At 40.1% G+C, this 20375-nt stretch overlaps 1 protein-coding gene across 2 annotated transcripts in view; it reads right to left on the bottom strand.

Annotated features, from left to right (window-relative positions):
• Positions 1-3040: 3040 nt before the first annotated feature.
• Positions 3041-20375, bottom strand: part of LOC108708258 (uncharacterized protein C1orf94) — a 67596-nt gene continuing 50261 nt past the window's right edge. For both annotated transcript variants that reach the window (XM_018246764.2, XM_018246763.2), the window contains exons 6-8: positions 7009-7196; positions 4169-4272; positions 3041-3274 (exon numbers count right to left, since the gene is read on the bottom strand). In XM_018246764.2, the coding sequence (XP_018102253.2) occupies positions 4209-4272; positions 7009-7196 (252 nt within the window). In that variant the 3' untranslated portion in view covers positions 3041-3274; positions 4169-4208. The remainder of the gene's footprint in view (positions 3275-4168; positions 4273-7008; positions 7197-20375) is intronic.

The raw sequence follows: 20375 nt of genomic DNA, 5'->3' as shown, positions 1-20375 counted from the left end.
AGGTCACGTCCTTTATTATGTTACTATTTTATGTCTCCTATTATGTCTCCCACCAAGATACTTGGTTTCCAATTTAGATAATATATACTAGCAGCCTATCCCCCATGTCCATCAGCACTTGTTTCCCCATGCTGTAGTCAACTACAAGAGTAGTACAAGAGTATATATATATATATATACATGTACACACATATTAAAATAGTCGGAGATTAACATAAAATAATATACACAGCATTTCTATAATTAACATAGAAATTGGCCTATAATTCATTCTACAGGCATAATCCTTGCCAAACGACTGGGACAAAAGACTCTGATTTTCTGTGCATCTCCACTGGGTAATCGTCATAATGTTTATTGGTCACACAGCCATATGAAAGATAATCAGCAGATTTACTTAGTGATTTCAGTCTATATTTTAACTCGAGAAATGAAAACTGTATCCTATACTGTTACTTAATCAACCCCTTTCTTCTGCTGTAATTGAATATATTCTCTAATTCCCAGTTTGTCATCTTTACCAAAGGCAGAAAAAATATGTACTGCAGTGAAAGCTTTATTATGTTTTTATAAAATTTAGATTGTTCCAGGAGGTTTGAAGTCTGCCGAATACAAAAGAAAATTGATGCCCTGCCTGTGTGTATATATCAAAAACAATTAGTAGATATTGCATGCTTTTTGTTCTATAATAGTGATTTTATACATTTGATTGTATTTTTTACAGTTTATTTGCTTTTTGTAGTTAAAATGATATAGAAAAATTGAAAGGTACTTGATACTTGAAAGGTACATGAGAATGTGTGAGGGCAGATACTTTAAGCTAAAATTTAGATTAATAAATCCTATTTACATTTGGCAGGACAGTGTAAAAAATGCAAATGTAAAGGCTTTGTTTTCCACACTTTGTCCCATACTTTGTACCCAGAGCCGCAAGTTTTTACACAACAAAATGAGGGCAAAGATCTGCACATATATCGTAAGCGGAGTCTGGGCTGCCCATGACCTCCCCTCAGAAGCTTGTGTATCATTCAGAAAAAAAGCTAGGGAGCTCCAATGGCCAGGTATTAGATATGAGTCTCTGTTGGACCCACAGTTCTGTCATCTGTACTTCGTGCATAATGATTTTTGAACATTTTGTCTTCTTTCTTTTTAGGACCATTTCTTGAAGAGTATTTTGATTAAGGTGTCAGGACTACCCAAATATGTAGAATTAGTAGGTAGGAGCTTATATTCTTTTTAACCCTGAGTAAACTGGTAAGGTGTTTTCTGAAAATAAGGAACACGAATACTGTGCATTATGAACATTATTAGCAGATGGACATAAGGTACACATTAAATAATGGAATAGCTGATAGGCTGAAAAGTAAATCCACATATCTGCCCAATAGTCAGGACTATAAGCAGTATGACAATCAGGTCCTTAATCAGCTAGCAAGAAGGCCGTTAAAAAGGCTGGGGCCAATTGCAGGAGATAATAGAATTAGGAATAAGGTGCAGGAATTTACTCAGGACCTCATGTTAAAGGGAGCTTTAAAAGGCTTACCCCAGGTCTCCTTTTTGCTGCATGTGCTCATGGATTTCACTTATTCCTGTCCATGTGCCATTTGTGCCTGCACATACGTCGTAATAACCAAGCCAATCGTGCCCAAAGAAGATTTATGAAAGAGCTAGACCACAGAGAAATGATTCGGTGAATCATAAATGGGAAAGAGAAAGGGGCTGGTTTCATTAAATCCTGGAAAACAGTATTGAGGACACTGGCTTTAAAACAGAAGGAAAGTTAAACCTACTTCCAATTGCAGAATTGATGTTGCTCTCTTAAAATACCAAATCATTTTTTTATTACACTCCTTTAGCCACACTCATAATCCAAAGTATGTGGGAATCAGTTAAATTAAATGCTACATTTCTCAGCTAGTTTTCCAATTTGCACATCTTTTGCATTCCCACTTGGCAGAACAATAAAAATAACAATAAGAACATTGCATCTCCGTGGAGATGAGGGGCAATAAAGCTGGGCGAAACAGAAACAGTCAGAGATGACAGGTCTTAGTAGAATTTATCATGCATGCACTCTCACTGTTTGTTTCATTTTTTAGACTGACAGGAAATGTTGAAAGGTGTCGTATAAGGCTGCATTACTCAACACACATATTTCTGGATTGGTGTGCCTACTGAGATCTGTGTGATATATGTAAGGTTACCTATTTTATAAGCCATTACAGTAAACTAACCATTTACTTGTTCTTTAACAAGGTAGGGCCAGAAGTAGGTAAGTAGAAGATGCTTGTTTGGGTTATTAATGAAACAGAAGTCTCAAAGCCTCCATTGAATAGAATATAAGCAGTGGCACTATGCCAATAAAGCAAGATGAAAAACTCTCCTCAGGCAGCAGCTTCTTGCTCCTGATACCTTTAAGAGACAAATGTCCACAGTCCATGGTCCAAGATTGAAGGGTCCTGACATTAGGGAAACTATATATAGAGTAGATCGATATCCCAATATACATATAACTGTATAATAGCAAAACATGAGCTAGAGTGCAATCCACAATAATGTAAACAAATCATATATGCAAGAAATACCACTACATTCTCTATGAGACAGAGCAGATGTTGAGAATACCCGGAGCTGCTTTCTTATAAGCTAATAAGTCAGTACAGGTGTTATAATATATTAGTCATCACCTATAATAATTGGGTGTGATAAAGGGCTCCAATAACTGAGGACAAGCTGGTGCAGTTGGGAGAACTGAGGTAGAAAAGCACAAAACTGTAAGTAAAACATTTGAATTTACTTTAATGAGTTGCAATAATCGCACCTGATGAATGAACTGGTTTCCTAGATACCGTATACATAAACGCAAGGCATGGGGTATTTGCATTTAAACCGTTGTCATAAAATGTAATTGCACTTAAACCTGAACCCCTTTTTGTTTTATTATATTGTTTTTATGAGCACTCTCTACATTTTAATAATATTCAAAGAAGGACCTTTATTTAGTATTTGCACCTATCTGCATCAAATTAGTACACACTCCTTTCCATTGTATAACTGTTTATTTAAGCACAGGATAGCCAGGTTTAGAATAATCCACAACATTCATAAGCAGTCACATTCACTATAACTTCTTGCAAAATGCCAAGAACAATGCAAGTTTTGCTAATAAACCTCCGTCCCAAGAATTGAATTCTGCTGCTGAAGAAACATCAGAGATATTGCAATCTGAAGAATAATTCCACAGGAGATAAGCTTGCATGTCCAACAAAATTTCCTAAAAGAAGAAAATATACAGAAAATTAGGCAGTAATTTCTTTTCAAAGCATTTTTTGCTATTTCATTTTCATAGCTGCTAGAGAGCTTAAGGCCATTTCGTGTTTTATTCTAGGTGATCCCCTTGAAGCAGCTTAATTTTTTGGCGTATTAAAATAAAAAAATTCCACCAAACTAGAAACCATGATCGGACCTCATTAAAGCACGATATAATCGGATCAGGGACAAACTAGAAATCATGCAAAAACCGAAATTGTACGTTTTTTACCCGAATCGCTTGATTTTTCTGACTTTTGCCTGAAATGCCCGATTTTCAGGCTAATTTCAGAGCAGACCACAGAAACTTTCAAACAGGATAGGGACCTCTCCCATTGATTTATATACATCTGACCCATTGTGTTAGTATTGGGGTAATAGTGGGACGGACATGATCAAAGCATGCTGCACCAGATGCTGCAAATTAGAACAAAATGTTCAGTGCAGATTCTGTGAGGCGGAGGCCATGAGCACCATCTTCTTCTCCCTAAGGCCCGCTGTCATTCCTCGCCCCGTCCCCTCCCTTTTATTCAATCAAATTTTCATCGGGACCAGAGCAATGGGGATTGACGTACAGGAAATTTTAAAAATTATCGTATCTCCTGCAACCCCCCTCCCAGTGTTTCTGAACCAATGTGGGTGTGGTTGGACATAAATCCTGCCACCCTAGGCCTCGGCCTTGGTGGCCTTTCCACAAATCTGGGCCTGCTAACCACAGGGAGAACTCTGTTTAAATCCTTGGAAAATGGCAAACTGCAAAAGGCTTTATATGTCATTAAACTAATCCTCTAATCTTTCTTATTGAACTAAAATACCCTCAAACATATCTACATATGTAAAAGAAGTAGGAATGAATTACCTGTGCTTTATAACCTGATAAACAATCAAAGTGATATAATTTATTTTCTGCTGTAAGTAAAATATGCATTGCTCATTCCTGCTCCTGGAAACGGGGGATTGAACCTAATGGAAAAAAAAATTTCAGTGATTTATTTTAAATTTAATTACCTAATATCAGATTATGTTTTGCTCCATTGCTGTCTAAAGTCATCAATTTGCGTCAGTAAATTAAAGGGATCCTGCCATGGGAAAACATGTTTTTTACAAAACACATCAGTTAATAGTGCTACTCCAGCAGAATTCTGCACTGAAAGAGCAAACTGATTATTTTATATTCAATTTTGAAATCTGACATGGGGCTAGATATTTTGCCAATTTCCCAGCTGCCGTTGGTCATGTGACTTGTGCCTGCACTTTAGGAGAGAAATGCTTTCTGGCAGGCTGCTGTTTTTCCTTCTCAATGTAACTGAATGTGTCTCAGTGGGACATGGGTTTTTACTATTGAGTGCTGTTCTTAGCTCTACCAGGCAGCTGTTAACTTGTGCTAGGGAGCTGTTATCTGGTTACCTTCCCATTGTTCTTTTGTTTGGCTGCTGGGGGGGAAAGGTAGGGGTGATATCACTCTAACTTGCAGTACAGCAGTAAAGAGTGATTGAAGTTTATCAGAGCACAAGTCACATGACTTGGGGCAGCTGGGAAATTGACAATATGTCTAGCCCCATGTCAGATTTCAAAATTGAATATAAAAAAATCTGTTTGCTCTTTTGAGAAATGTATTTCAGTGCAGAATTCTGCTGGAGCAGCACTATTAACTGATTCATTTTGAAAAAATAAAATTTTCCATGATCTTTAAAAACAAAAAATCCCAACACATTTCAAAATGGCAAAATTGAGTGTTGTTAATCTCCCCTTTACTAACCCTCATACTAGTACCCTATTCTTACCTTGAGTGGGCAATCCCAACACTGTTTTCCTGTTTTATAATGAATAAAAGGTATATAAATGCTTCTTTTAAATATAGAAACAAGTAGTGAACAAATCTGTACTGTTTTGCTGCACCAAAAAAAACAAAACAAAACAGTGGTGAAATAGTGAAATGGACATTTTTCATAGCGACTTTTTCTGCTTAAAATACTTATGAGTCTATGGGCATTTTTTGCCATAGGGCTTTGTGCCATTTATGTAAAAAAATTATAGCCCTGAACTACAGTATGTACAGTAGGTCTTTATAAAATATATTATGCTTCATTTAAATAAACCATTTTCATAATAATATACTTTTTTAGTACCGTGTATATACCCGAGTATAAGCCGAGTTTTTCAGCATCCAAAATGTGCTGGAAAACTCTACCTCAGCTTATACTCGGGTCAGCGGTACCCGACTAGCTGAGATTTCAGTCACTTTTAATCATTCCTATACCAACAGTACACTTGGGGAGAGACTGCAATATCCCACAATGCCCTCTGTTGGTTATATGAAAGAATAACAGTGCGCCCTCTGTTGGTTATATGAAAGAATAACAGTGACTGCAATATCACACAGCGCCATCTGTTGGTTATATGAAAGAATAACAGTGACTGCAATATCACACAGCGCCATCTGTTGGTTGTATGAAAGAATAACAGTGCGCCCTCTGTTGGTTATATGAAAGATTAACAGTGACTGCAATATCACACAGCGCCATCTGTTGGTTGTATGAAAGAATAACAGTGCGCCCTCTGTTGGTTATATTAAAGAATAACAGTGACTGCAATATCACACAGCACCCTCTGTTGGTTATATGAAAGAATAACAGTGACTGCAATATCACACAGCGCCATCTGTTGGTTATATGGAAGAATAACAGTGACTGCAATATCACACAGTGCCCTCTGTTGGTTTTATGAAAGATTAACAGTGACTGCAATATCACACAGCGCCCTTTGTTGGTTATATGAAAGAATAATAGTGACTGCAATATTACACAGCGCCCTCTGTTGGTTATATGAAAGATTAACAGTGACTGCAATATTACACAGCGCCCTTTGTTGGTTATATGAAAGAATAACAGTGACTGCAATATCACACAGCGCCCTCTGTTGGTTATATGAAAGATTAACAGTGATGGCAATATCAAACAGCACCCTCTGTTGGTTATATGAAAGATTAACAGTGTTGGCAATATCAAACAGGACCCTCTGCACATGGTTGTGGGACAGTGGGACAATGCACACAGTAATCCGTTTGGCAATTCTCTGTCACCATCAACTTTGCAAAGAAGTCCGGTTGATCGCTGGGGGGGTCGCTTTGGCAGAATGTGCGCTGCTGGGAGACAGGGCTGTAGTTGTGTCCAGGCTTATACTAGAGTCAATAAGTTTTCCCAGTTTTCGTAGGTAAAATTAGGTACCTCGGCTTATACTTGGGTCGGCTTATACTCGAGTATATACGGTAGTATATGCCATTGGGTAATCTTAAATAGAAAATTGGCATTTTAAGAACTAAGTGCCTCCCCTGGGATCCCCAGGGCAAACAAACAAACCATTTATGTTAGGTCACATGATCCAATTAGTGGAAAAGTTCTGTCTTTTACTTCCACACTTCTTCCTGTTAGAGCTGTATTATTTCTGGTCAGGTGATCTCTGAAGGAGCACAGAGACCATCACAAAATCAGGGCTCAATTAAATGTATATTGTAGTATGGTAAGATTCCAGCGTAATATGCCACTTGATATGATAATATATTAATATGATGATATTCATTTTGGGGTAAAGCTTTCCTTTAAGAAACTATGATTAATATTTGGAGGACATGAACCTCCCTTCCTCAAGTCAAACACTGCTATGACAACAACATAATTTCTATTTCCTATTAAAACATACCTGTGTGGATGAGGGAACTGATAAGGAAGTCCATCTCCAGCTAGTAAAGGAGGGAACTTCATGTTAGTATTGCCTTTTGGAAAGTTCCTTTGTTGATGAATATAATCAGGCTGAAAATATGGATTGAAACTGAACAGCGAAGGATAAGAGGAGTAGAACAGAGTCTGGGCAACCTGATGAGGGTTAAACTGGCAAAACAAAGAGGGGGGGAAACTGAGATTAGGAATATTATTATATATTCATAAAACATGTAGATACTACAAGTTAATGATCTTGCATCTCTTTGTAGGACTATGACAGAGTGGACAAAGTAATTGAAGACTTTATGAAGATGGAAGGCACAGCTACGAAAACAGACCACATACCTATATACAAAATATTTTTACAACAATGTTAGCCATGTTACAGTATATATGTATGTATATTTTCATCATACCTTTCCCTCTCGTTTTTCTTTTCTTGTATTTTTATTTAATTCAAAATAAAGAATCATGGGCCTGTGGGTTGAACCCACACCTCCAAAAACTCAGTAATGTTGTGAGGCCTCTGGAGATCTGAACCATTATAGTACCTTTGTAACATTTTTGTTTTTTGCTAATTAGGGTCATCTAGGACCCATCCTTCATTCTATGTTTTTAAGTATCGAGTGAATCTAAAAAATATACAGGTACATGCACTGGCCTAGGTTTGTGTTACATTTCTAGAAATCTCTAGAAATTTAGAATCTATAAACCCAGGGAAAATTTGGGCACAATATTCAAATGTGTAGTTGCTTTATTTTTATGTTAAAATGTTGCTTAGATGGGGTGGGACAAAGTAGCTTCCAGCCAGTCTGAGTTTATTTCAAGAAAGGTGCATGGCTAGGCTCAGTTAAATGCATTTTGCTGGTGTCTGTTTATCTGTTACACTGTATATCTGTACTCTGAAATGATTCATTCCCGGAGCAGTGAACCTCACAATATGTGTGAGTGATTGCAAGCCTGACAAGAACATTAATGGCAGGTACCATTGTTTTTATCATGGAAGGAATCACAGAGTAATTCAGTTTGGCATGCTGCACTTAGTGTAATAAAGATGCCTCTGTGACATGGAACTGCTGAGGGTGCGATGATATTTACTGTACCGTATGTGTATTCTCTGTCACAGTTGTGATGATAAATTTGGAATGTGGTGTATAACTAAAACATCACCAAAATGGGTGACAAATAGAATCCATATACAGTAATTACATCCTATAAGCTAAAGCCACTAAGACTATTTGTATCTGCTTCATTTAATAAAATGAATTGTGGCCATGCTTCTCCTCGAGGAATTTTTTTCCCCATGATTAACAGAGGTGATTAATCACATATCTGTTTATTTTGTTTATCCTCTATGTCTCTATTACCCATTATGTCTTAATCATAACAAAATAACTGCTCATGGCTTCTTGATAACAGCAGTAATTAAAGCCAAAACAATTTTTTTTGAAGATTCTGGCTCATTCTAGAGGGCAACTTTTAGCAACTGGATCTGATAGTAAAATCAGTTATTATCACTGAATTATGTAGAATTGATGCTCATTGCTTGAAAGATTTTAATTTTTGGTATTTTGGAATTGATAACAATACTCTCAAATTACCCAAAGGGAGCATCTATGTTGGCAAAGCTTAATGGAATTTCTCATTAATACCTGTTATCCACAATGCTTGGGACCTGGGGTTTTCCAGATAGCGGATCTTTCATTAATTCATACCTTAAGTTTACTAAAAAAAATATTTAAATATGTAATAAACCCAATAGGATTGTTTTGCCTCCAATAATGATTAATTATATCTTAGCTAGGATCAAGAACAAGGTACTGTTTTACTGTTCCAGAGAAAAAGGAAATCTCTTTTTAAAATTTGAATTATTTAATTAAAATTGAGTCTATGGGAGAAAGCTGTCCTGTAATTCGAAGCTGTCTGGATAAAGGGCTTCCAGATAACGGATCCCATACCTGTTCAAGTTAAGAAGAAACCTAGGTAGTTGTGCCTTCTATGAAAAGTGTCTTTTACAGGCCTGGTATAACTGGCCATTAATCCTTCTACGTCATTTCCCCTTCTGGTATCTCATAAATACAATAGGAGCTATAAAGGCGATTCTAAGAATTGTCTCTTTGCTTCCTCCTCAATCACTTTTTTTTGCAAGTACTTTGTATGTTTAATCTATTCACTTTTATTGTACTGCCCTTCTGTATTGGAACTTTATAAATACAGGTACGAAAGCTTTTAGCCCAATTGCTCAGGACCTGGGGTTTTCTGGATAAGGAGTCTTTGCATAATTTGGATCTCCATACTTTAAGTCTGCTAAAAATGATTTTATTAAAACAGAGTCTATGGGAGATGGCCGTTCTATAATTTAGAGCTTTCTGGATAATGGGTTCCGTATTACGAATACAAATACCTGTAAATTGAAAGAATTTGCTGGCAGCCTGTCAATGAGATTAGGACTGCTTAATCCTAATTAAAACTGCATGGAAGTTCAGGAAGGATGCAGAATACATTTTCAGTTCCTCATATTTTATTTAGACCATATAGGATAATGACTCTTTAAAATTTGTGGTAAACAAACTGCTTGTACTTTCTCTAGATCTCTATGAAAAAGTTTTATTATTCTTCTTGCCTCCTGCATAGGCCCTTTTCAGTTTAAATCAGGGAAGCCAGATATTTGCCCTCACCCACAATGTGGCCGTCCAAAGAAATGTTATCCCCACCCCCACTTGCTCATTGTATTCACAAACTTCTGTGTACAACATATTGATTTAAATATTAGGCCCCTTGAATATTGCATATCTTCGATCACATCATTGCTGTGTTTTCCCTCTTTTTAATATGACTGCACCAATAGAAACCTTTACCATTATAAGAATGTAAAAAAGAATCAGAGAATATCCACCGAAAGGTTGAAACATCCGATGAGGAAAAAAATGGTTATACTATTGTTGAGAGATTGAACTAAATGATTGCAGACACTCGAGCTCTGTATGATCTCATCTCACTACAGAATTATAGGCAACACATTATCTCTAGTGCACTATGTATTAATAAACACATTGCTTTTGCATTCGCAGAGGTTGAATACCAGTATTAATGGGATAAGGTTTGAGGATTGTTATTTTTTAAATGAGTAGATATTTTTATTAGGTATAAGGAACAAAGGTTAGAGACTGATGGAACAGCAGAAATTGAGAATAAATTGAAGAAAGTTAATTTTGCTGAGGAAGAGGTAAAGCTATAGTAGAATATGAATAAACAGAATTGTAAGGTATATAAGGTATAGAAAATGCAATAAGAAAAACATCTCTTACAAAATGGAAATAAGCAAAGATCTTACAAATATACCACCCGAAACCTCAAGGATATCTTCCACTAAGGGCCCATATATAACTACTCCTACTACTACTACTATACAACTACTACTATACTTGTCTCTGAACTACTAATCTATCAACAAAAACAAAGCTTCATATTATCCCTCTGCTTCAGAACAGATAATGACAACCCCCTCACCCCCTGAACAATTATGTGTATCCACACAAACGGCAACTGATATGCATTATTATACATCATATAATATAATAATACATTAATAATAATACATAATATAAAATACATTATTTTTCATAATAGCCAAGAGACAAAATCAGACACACTATTAATAAAGAAATGGGAAAAATATTGGGATAACCATTTCTCCGAATTAGAAACTAAAGATTTCATATTGAAATGGATGGACCCAGAAACTGCACAATCCTGGAAAAAAATTACAATATCCTTACACAGTGGTATTATTAAAATATTTTTTGCTGTGGGTAACCTATGCTGGAGATGCAAGGAACAACGTGAGACTTTAATACATATATTCTGAGAATGAGAAAGACACATACAATTGAAACAAACAAACAATTGAAAAAAAAAATAATCCTGAAACATATGAAACATATTAGCACAATTAGAAGGACCAATTGATTATAAGGCAGAAAAATACATTAACATATGTGTAAAAACATAGAACGAATGCACATAGAAATATGTTACAGTATTCAGTAGCATATTCAGGTCTGGTGCTGTCCTAGGCAGTTCCCCGTGTGACGTCTATGGATGTGGCATCATTTATTCCAATCTTGAATCTGATTGGTTGGGACTGGGTAGGACACATAGAAAAAAATTTGTTTAAATTGACCACCCTATGCAAGCTTGTCCCTTCTAAAGACAAGGGGCAATTTCACAACTATTTATTGTCCCCAATAAAGCCAAAGGGACAATTTCACTATAGGGTGAATTTTCACCAGCGATTTTGTGAATTTGTGAATCCGCCTCGAAAATTCGCCGGTGTAAAAATTTACATTTCTTTTTCAATTTACTAATTTTCCGTCAAAACGCCCCAAATTCGCCCATCACTATAAGTTGCATCTTAGCAGCTGAACGCTGGTGATTTTTGCCTAGCGTTACTTCAGCTGTACGAGCATTTCATAGAATTTTTGCAGCATTCATTCCTGTCTAGTGAAACTTCCCCAGCACTCTTGGTATAGATGACATTATTAGTAATGTTGGTGCAAATGCTTGAAATGGACACTTTTTATTACACATGTCCAGGTCCATAATAAAGACAAAAGAAATCCTCTAATGCCCTAGACATGAACCTACCCTTAAACAAATGTGGCATGCCCTTCAAATTAGTTTTAAAAAATCTTTAATAGTTTTGGACTATTGAAGGCAATACTGCTTTAAAAAAAGAAAAGTCGCCTGCATTTTTTAAAACTTAAATGCATTTCCTGCATACAGAATATGATGTCACTGGCATAAGATTAAGGAGGATGTAGCTTCATTTTATCAGTTCACTGGTCTGAGGTGGCGAAGTAAACTCTGGCGAAAGAGGAAACGTTCAGTAAAATTTGCATCTTAGTGAATTCGTGGAGTAATGACCATTCACCAGGGTGCGAATGAACGCTAGCGACCACCTTTTTTGCTAGCTTATTGTCATCTATGCCTGTTAGTGAATTGGCGATGTGCATGCAGATGGGATTTCTTGCGAAATGTCGCTAGCGTCGGCCACTTCACACTTTTGTGAATGTGCCCCAAAGTATCTGAAAAATCAGTAGTAGGCGACGTGAAATTATAAACCAGTAAAAAGCAACTTTAAGTGCTCAATGGCTTGTAGTGATGTGGGAGCTGACACAATACCAGTGGGATTATCCACAGGTCAGGCAGGTTTGGGCTAAATTTTGGGCATCCATGGGGGGTGCAGGTGGGGTGCTGGTCACACTGGGATACTACAATACTGTAGTGGTTGTGTAGTGAGATATGGGTTTTTGTGACTTGCACCACTCCTCTGCGAATGTGGGTTACGTGCAGGTCCTACAATGGAAACAATTTATGGGTTAAGGTTGGGTGCAAATTACGATTTTGCGGAATAGGGTCAGGTGCATGTTAAATTTCCCCTGATCTGCACGTGACTAATGGGTTGTTAATCTTGTGAGGGCAAAAAGTGAATGTAACAATTTTATATCAATCATCAGCCAATCCAGCTACATTTTCTAAACTGATTTTAAACTGTGTAGAAAAAGTTATGTTTTTGAAAATCAATGTAAATCTTTTAGTGTGCCTTCTCTATCCCTTTTTAAATATTCATCTCTGCACACTGAGCACCTAGAAAGTCAATATGTCTTTAAATATACAGTGCCCACGTTACTGCAAATGGAATAAAACAACACCTCCGACTTTGACCAACTGGATCGCAAAGATGGAAGAGATCCGCAAGTTCAAGGAAACACAGATTAAAGTTGTCAAAAATACATGCAAATATATAGAAGGACGGGGATTCTATGTATACTATTTCACGAAAAATCAAAGTATCAGGGACTAGAGATGTCGCGAACTGTTCGCCGGCGAACTTGTTCGCGCGAACATCGGGTGTTCGCGCTCGCCGGAAGTTCGCGAACGTCGCGCGACGTTCGCCATTTTGGGTTCGCCATTGTTGGCGCTTTTTTTTGCCCTCTCACCCCAGACCAGCAGGTACATGGCAGCCAATCAGGAAGCTCTCCCCTGGACCACTCCCCTTCCCTATAAAAACCGAAGCCCTGCAGCGTTTTTTCACTCTGCCTGTGTGTGCTGAAGAGATAGTGTAGGGAGAGAGCTGCTGCCTGTTAGTGATTTCAGGGACAGTTGAAAGTTTGCTGGCTAGTAATCGTTTTGATACTGCTCTGTTATTGGAGGGACAGAAGTCTGCAGGGGTTTGAGGGACATTTTAGCTTAGGTAGCTTTGCTGGCTAGTAATCTACCTTCTACTGCAGTGCTCTGTATGTAGCTGCAGTGGGCAGCTGTCCTGCTTCTGATCTCATCTGCTGACTGCTGCAATAACAGTAGTCCTTGTAAGGACTGCTTTTATTTATTTTTTTGTTGTTTTACTACTACTACTACTACTACTACTATAAGAGCCCAGTGCTATTAGTCTAGCAGTGTTGGGGAGTGGGACTGGTGTGCTAATCTGCTGCTCCTAGTAGTTCAGCAGCACCAACTTTAATTTTTTTTTTTTAATATTCATTTTTTTTTTATTTTACTTTTTTTTATTTTACTACCGCTGTAGTAGTGTATAAGTTGACCTTTTAGGCATTATTTGCCCTGTAGGCATTATTTGCACACTGTTTTCTTCAACCCGCCATCGAGCTGTGTGACCTTGTTCCCATTCTGTCTAAATATCCATAATATTACCGTCTCCAGAAAAAACACCGGAGTCACTTTTTTCAAGCAGCATTCATATATTTTACGTAATCCGTATCCACCGCTGTAGTAGTGTATACGTTGGCCTTGTAGGCATTATTTGCACACTGTTTTCTTCAACCCGCCATCGAGCTGTGTGACCTTGTTCCCATTCTGTCTAAATATCCATAATATTACCGTCTCCAGAAAAAACACCGGAGTCACTTTTTTCAAGCAGCATTCATATATTTTACGTAATCCGTATCCACCGCTGTAGTAGTGTATACGTTGGCCTTGTAGGCATTATTTGCACACTGTTTTCTTCAACCCGCCATCGAGCTGTGTGACCTTGTTCCCATTCTGTCTAAATATCCATAATATTACCGTCTCCAGAAAAAACACCGGAGTCACTTTTTTCAAGCAGCATTCATATATTTTACGTAATCCGTATCCACCGCTGTAGTAGTGTATACGTTGGCCTTGTAGGCATTATTTGCACACTGTTTTCTTCAACCCGCCATCGAGCTGTGTGACCTTGTTCCCATTCTGTCTAAATATCCATAATATTACCGTCTCCAGAAAAAACACCGGAGTCACTTTTTTCAAGCAGCCATAATATATTTTACGTAATCCGTATCCACCGCTGTAGTAGTGTATACGTTGGCCTTGTAGGCATTATTTGCACACTGTTTTCTTCAACCCGCCATCGAGCTGTGTGACCTTGTTCCCATTCTGTCTAAATATCCATAATATTACCGTCTCCAGAAAAAACACCGGAGTCACTTTTTTCAAGCAGCATTCATATATTTTACGTAATCCGTATCCACCGCTGTAGTAGTGTATACGTTGGCCTTGTAGGCATTATTTGCACACTGTTTTCTTCAACCCGCCATCGAGCTGTGTGACCTTGTTCCCATTCTGTCTAAATATCCATAATATTACCGTCTCCAGAAAAAACACCGGAGTCACTTTTTTCAAGCAGCATTCATATATTTTACGTAATCCGTATCCACCGCTGTAGTAGTGTATACGTTGGCCTTGTAGGCATTATTTGCACACTGTTTTCTTCAACCCGCCATCGAGCTGTGTGACCTTGTTCCCATTCTGTCTAAATATCCATAATATTACCGTCTCCAGAAAAAACACCGGAGTCACTTTTTTCAAGCAGCATTCATATATTTTACGTAATCCGTATCCACCGCTGTAGTAGTGTATACGTTGACCTTGTAGGCATTATTTGCACACTGTTTTCTTCAACCCGCCATCGAGCTGTGTGACCTTGTTCACATTTTGTCTAAATATTGATAATATTATCGTCTCTAGAAAAACCACTTGAGTTACTTTTTTTCAAGCAGCATTCATATATTTTACGTAATCCGTATCCACCGCTGTAGTAGTGTATACGTTGACCTTGTAGGCATTATTTGCACACTGTTTTCTTCAACCCGCCATCGAGCTGTGTGACCTTGTTCACATTTTGTCTAAATATTGATAATATTATCGTCTCTAGAAAAACCACTTGAGTTACTTTTTTTCAAGCAGCATTCATATATTTTACGTAATCCGTATCCACCGCTGTAGTAGTGTATACGTTGACTTTGTAGGCATTATTTGCACAGTGTTTTCTTCAACCCGCCATCTAGCTGTGTGTATTATCGTTTCCAGAAAAACCAACTGAGTTTTTGTTGTTGTTGTTGTTTTTTTTAAAAATAATGCCAGGCAAAGGCAGGCCGCCACGCAGAGGCCGTGCAAGGGGCCGTGCTGCTATGCAATCCTGTGGCCCTAGCAAATTGCCCAGTTTTAAAAAGCCAATGACCCTGAACTCCCAAAATGCTGAAGAGGTAGTTGACTGGCTTACACAGCACACCCCATCCTCTACCGTTTCTAACTTTACCACAACATCCTCCTCATCCTCCACTGCTATGGCCACCCCACGTAACACTTCCTCCACCACCGGTGCCCCTTCTTCACTGGGGTCAGAGGAGTTATTTTCCAATGAGTTTCTTGAACTGAGTAATGCGCAACCATTATTGCCAGAAGAAGATGAAGGAGATGAGGACCTTACACCAGATTTAATTCTGGCAGAGAACACGATAGAGATGGACATAATGAGTGATGAGGAGGAGGTCCCCGCTGCTGCTTCCTTCTGTGATGTGTCAGAAGAAATTGATGCATCTGAGGAGAATGATGATGAGGAGATTGATGTTTTGTGGGTGCCTAGTAGAAGAGAGCAAGAGGAGGGTAGTTCAGATGGAGAGACGGAGAGTCAGAGAGGCAGTAGGAGAATAAGACTTAGAAGAAGCAGGGAGGACAGCCCGCAGGGATCAGTAGGGCAACAACATGTATCGGCACCTGTGTTCAGCCGGCCAACGCACCCGCCATTGCCGCCAATACCGCCAACTCCGCCAACTTCTACTGTTACCGCCAGATCGCACACTTCCAAAAAGTCAGCAGTGTGGGATTTTTTTAATGTGTGTGCCTCTGACAAAAGCATTGTAATTTGCAATGAGTGCAGTCAGAAACTGAGCCTTGGTAAGCCCAACAGCCACATAGGTACAACTTCTATGCGAAGGCACATGAGCGGCAAGCACAAAGCACTTTGGGAGCAACACCTCAAAGGCAACAGGCAAACTAAAAGCCACACTCCTTCTGGTCCAGCATCTTACTGCTCTACCTCTGCTCTCCTTGACCCGTCTGAACCACCCTCCACTCCGCCTTCCACCTTGACCACCTGTTCCCATTCCCAGTCATCTGCCACCAGCCAAGTTTCTGTGAAGGCCATGTTTGAGCGTAAGAAGCCAATGTCTGACTGTCACCCCCTTGCCCGGCGTCTGACAGCTGGCTTGTCTGCACTCTTAGCCCGCCAGCTTTTACCATACCAGCTGGTGGACTCTGAGGCCTTCCGCAAATTTGTAGCAATTGGGACACCGCAGTGGAAGGTACCCAGCCGCAATTTTTTTTCTAAAAAGGGAATACCACACCTGTACCAACATGTGCAGAGCCAAGTTACCGCATCTCTGTCACTTAGTGTTGGGCCAAAGGTCCATATGACTACTGACGCATGGTCCTCCAAGCATGGTCAGGGCAGGTATGTCACCTACACTGCCCACTGGGTGAACTTGGTAATGGCTGGGAAGCAGGGAATGGGTAGCTCAACAACAACAGTGGAGTTGGTGTCACCGCCACGGATTGCACGCGGTTCTGCCACCACCTCTACTCCTCCATCGCTCTCTACCTCGTCTTCTTCTTCTTCTTACTCTGCTGCTGGGTCCTCCTTCTCCTCCTCCACACCTGTGCACCCCCAGCTCCCCCTAGGCTATTCGACGTGCCAGGTACGCCGTTGTCACGCTGTCTTGGGGATGACGTGCCTGGAAAGCAAAAACCATACCGGATCTGTACTCCTGTCATCTCTGCAGTCACAGGCCGATCGGTGGCTGACCCCACACCAACTGCAGATCGGAAAAGTGGTGTGTGACAATGGAAGCAATCTGTTGGCAGCGTTGAGACTAGGCATGGCACATGTGTTAAATTTAATAGTCCAACGTTTTGTCTCCAAGTACCCAGGATTCCAGGACGTTCTCACCCAGTCCAGAAAGGTGTCGGCCCATTTCAGACGTTCCTACACAGCCATGGCACGCCTTGCTGACATTCAGCAGCGCTACAACATGCCAGTCAGGCGTTTGATTTCTGACAGCCAGACTCGCTGGAATTCAACGCTCCTTATGTTGGAACGTCTGCTGCAACAACAAAGGGCCGTCAACGAGTACCTTTTTGAACTGGGTGGTAGGACTGGATCTGCACAGCTGGGGATTTTTTTCCCCCGTTACTGGGTGCTTATGCGCGATGCCTGCAGGCTCATGCGACCTTTTGAAGAGGTGACAAATATGGTCAGTCGCACCGAAGGCACCATCAGCGACCTAATACCCTTCGCTTTCTTCCTGGAGCGTGCCGTGCGACGAGTGACAGATGAGGCTGTAGACCAGCGTGACGAGGAGCTGGAAGCGCACGATTTCTGGTCGGAATCACCAGAACGAACCCAGGCACCTGCTGCAACGCAGGGAGAGGTGCCAGAAGTGGAGTCAGAGGAGGAAGGTGGCTTTGTGGAGGAGGAGGAGGAGGACCAACAGGAGCAGGCTTCCCAGGGGGCTAGTGGTGACCTTTTGGGGACCCCTGGTCTTGTACGTGGCTGGGGGGAGGAGACCGTGGATGATGCAGTCCTTGATAATGAGGAAGCGGAGATGGATACCTCTGCATCCAACCTTGTGAGAATGGGGTCTTTCATGCTGTCATGCCTGTTGAAGGACCCCCGTATCAAGAGGCTTAAGGAGAAGGACCTGTACTGGGTCGCAACGCTACTAGACCCTCGGTACAAGCATAAAGTGTCAGAAATGTTACCAACATACCACAAGTCCGAAAAGATGCGGCATTTACAAACCAGCCTGCAAAACATGTTGTACAATGCTTTTAAGGGTGATGTCACTTCAGGAACTCATCAACATTCCAGGGGCAGAGGTGCCAGTAATCCTGCCACGAGCACACCTGCAAGGACAAAGCCCTTTGGCCAGTCTGTAACGTCAGACATGCAAATGTTTTTCTGTCCAAGGCAGCGCCACAACCCTTCTGGATCCACCCTCAAAGAACGCCTCGACCGGCAGGTAGCGGACTACCTGGCATTAACTGCAGATATCGACACTCTGAGGAGCGATGAACCCCTGGACTACTGGGTGCGCAGGCTTGATCTGTGGCCAGAGCTGTCACAATTTGCCATGAACCTCTTGTCTTGCCCAGCCTCAAGTGTGCTCTCAGAAAGGACCTTCAGTGCAGCAGGAGGGATTGTAACTGAGAAGAGAACTCGCCTAGGTCACAAAAGTGTCGATTACCTGACCTTTATTAAAATGAATGAGGGGTGGATCTCGGAGGGTTACTGCACGCCGGAAGACTTGTTCTGACTTCTATGCAGCTGTCCTTCTCTTCAAGCCTCATGACTCCACACACAGCTGTCCTTTAGCGTCCTCCTCCTCCCTCCGCCACCGTTACAAACTAGGGTGCAAACCCTACTGGTTTAATTTTTTCTGGCCTCTGTGCTTCAGTGGCTGCAACCAAAAAAATGCATATTTTCTGCATTTATATGGCATAATTTTTCTGGCCTCTGTGCTTCAGTGGCTGCAACCAAAAAATTTATATTTTCAGCATTTATATGGCATAATTTTTCTGTCAACTGTGCTTCAGTGGCTGCGACCAAAAAATGCATATTTTCTGCATTTATATGGCATAATTTTTCTGGCCTCTGTGCTTCAGTGGCTGCAACCAAAAAAATTTATATTTTCAGCATTTATATGGCATAATTTTTCTGGCAACTGTGCTTCAGTGGCTGCGACCAAAAAAATGACTATTTTCAGCATTTATATGGCATATTTTTTCTGGCCTCTGTGCTTCAGTGGCTGTGGCCAAAAAAACTGGGCAAACAATGCCTACAAGGTCAACGACGTTGACCTTGTAGGCATTGTTTGCCCAGTTTTTTTGGCCACAGCCACTGAAGCACAGAGGCCAGAAAAAATATGCCATATAAATGCTGAAAATAGTCATTTTTTGCCATACGTTGACTCAACGTATATGGCAAAAAATGACTATTTTCAGCATTTACGTGACATATTTTTTCTGGCAACTGTGCTTCAGTGGCTGCAACCAAAAAAACTGGGCAAACAATGTCTACAAGGTCAACGTATGGCGAAAAATTACTATTTTCAGCATTTATATGGCATATTTTTTCTGGCAACTGTGCTTCAGTGGCTGCATCCAAAAAAACTGGGCAAACAATGTCTACAAGGTCAACGTATGGCGAAAAATGACTATTTTCAGCATTTATATGGCATATTTTTTCTGGCAACTGTGCTTCAGTGGCTGCATCCAAAAAAACTGGGCAAACAATGCCTACAAGGTCAACGTATGGCAGTTGTTTAAAGAGAACAGTAGATTACTAGCCAGCAAAGCTACCTAAGCTAAAATGTCCCTCAAATCCCTGCAGACTTCTGTCCCTCCAATACAGAGCAGTATCAAGCAGATTACTAGCCAGCAAACTTACTATCATCTGTCCCTGAAATCACTAACAGCTCTCCCCCTACACTATCTCTTCCAAGCACACACAGGCAGATTTTTCAGATACATTTTTGCCCTTGATCCCCCTCTGGCATGCCACTGTCCAGGTCGTTGCACCCTTTAAACAACTTTAAAATCATTTTTCTGGCCAGAAATGTCTTTTCTAGATGTTAAAGTTCGCCTTCCCATTGAAGTCTATGGGGTTCGCGAACCGTTCGCGAACCGCTCGCATTTTTGCGCAAGTTCGCGAATATGTTCGCGAACTTTTTTTCCGACGTTCGCTACATCCCTATCAGGGACCCAACAACCCCATTTTTTTAAATCATACAATAGCACTTCCTTACTCTTCAACACTTAAAGGTTGATATATTCATGTTTAGATGCAATGTGTTATTGTTGTATGCTGTGCTTGACAAATTCTTTCGCACATCTTCCTATTGTATAGTATAAACAAAAATACTACTGCCATGCCTATTTACAATGATTACACATAAGCACCATCTGTTCACCCACCCAACACCCTAATCTTAACTTCATCAAAACCCCAGTTTT

This window comes from Xenopus laevis, chromosome 2L (assembly GCF_017654675.1).
Source record: "Xenopus laevis strain J_2021 chromosome 2L, Xenopus_laevis_v10.1, whole genome shotgun sequence".
Classification (NCBI taxonomy): domain Eukaryota; kingdom Metazoa; phylum Chordata; class Amphibia; order Anura; family Pipidae; genus Xenopus; species Xenopus laevis.
This window is presented reverse-complemented; position numbering and strand designations above follow the sequence as displayed.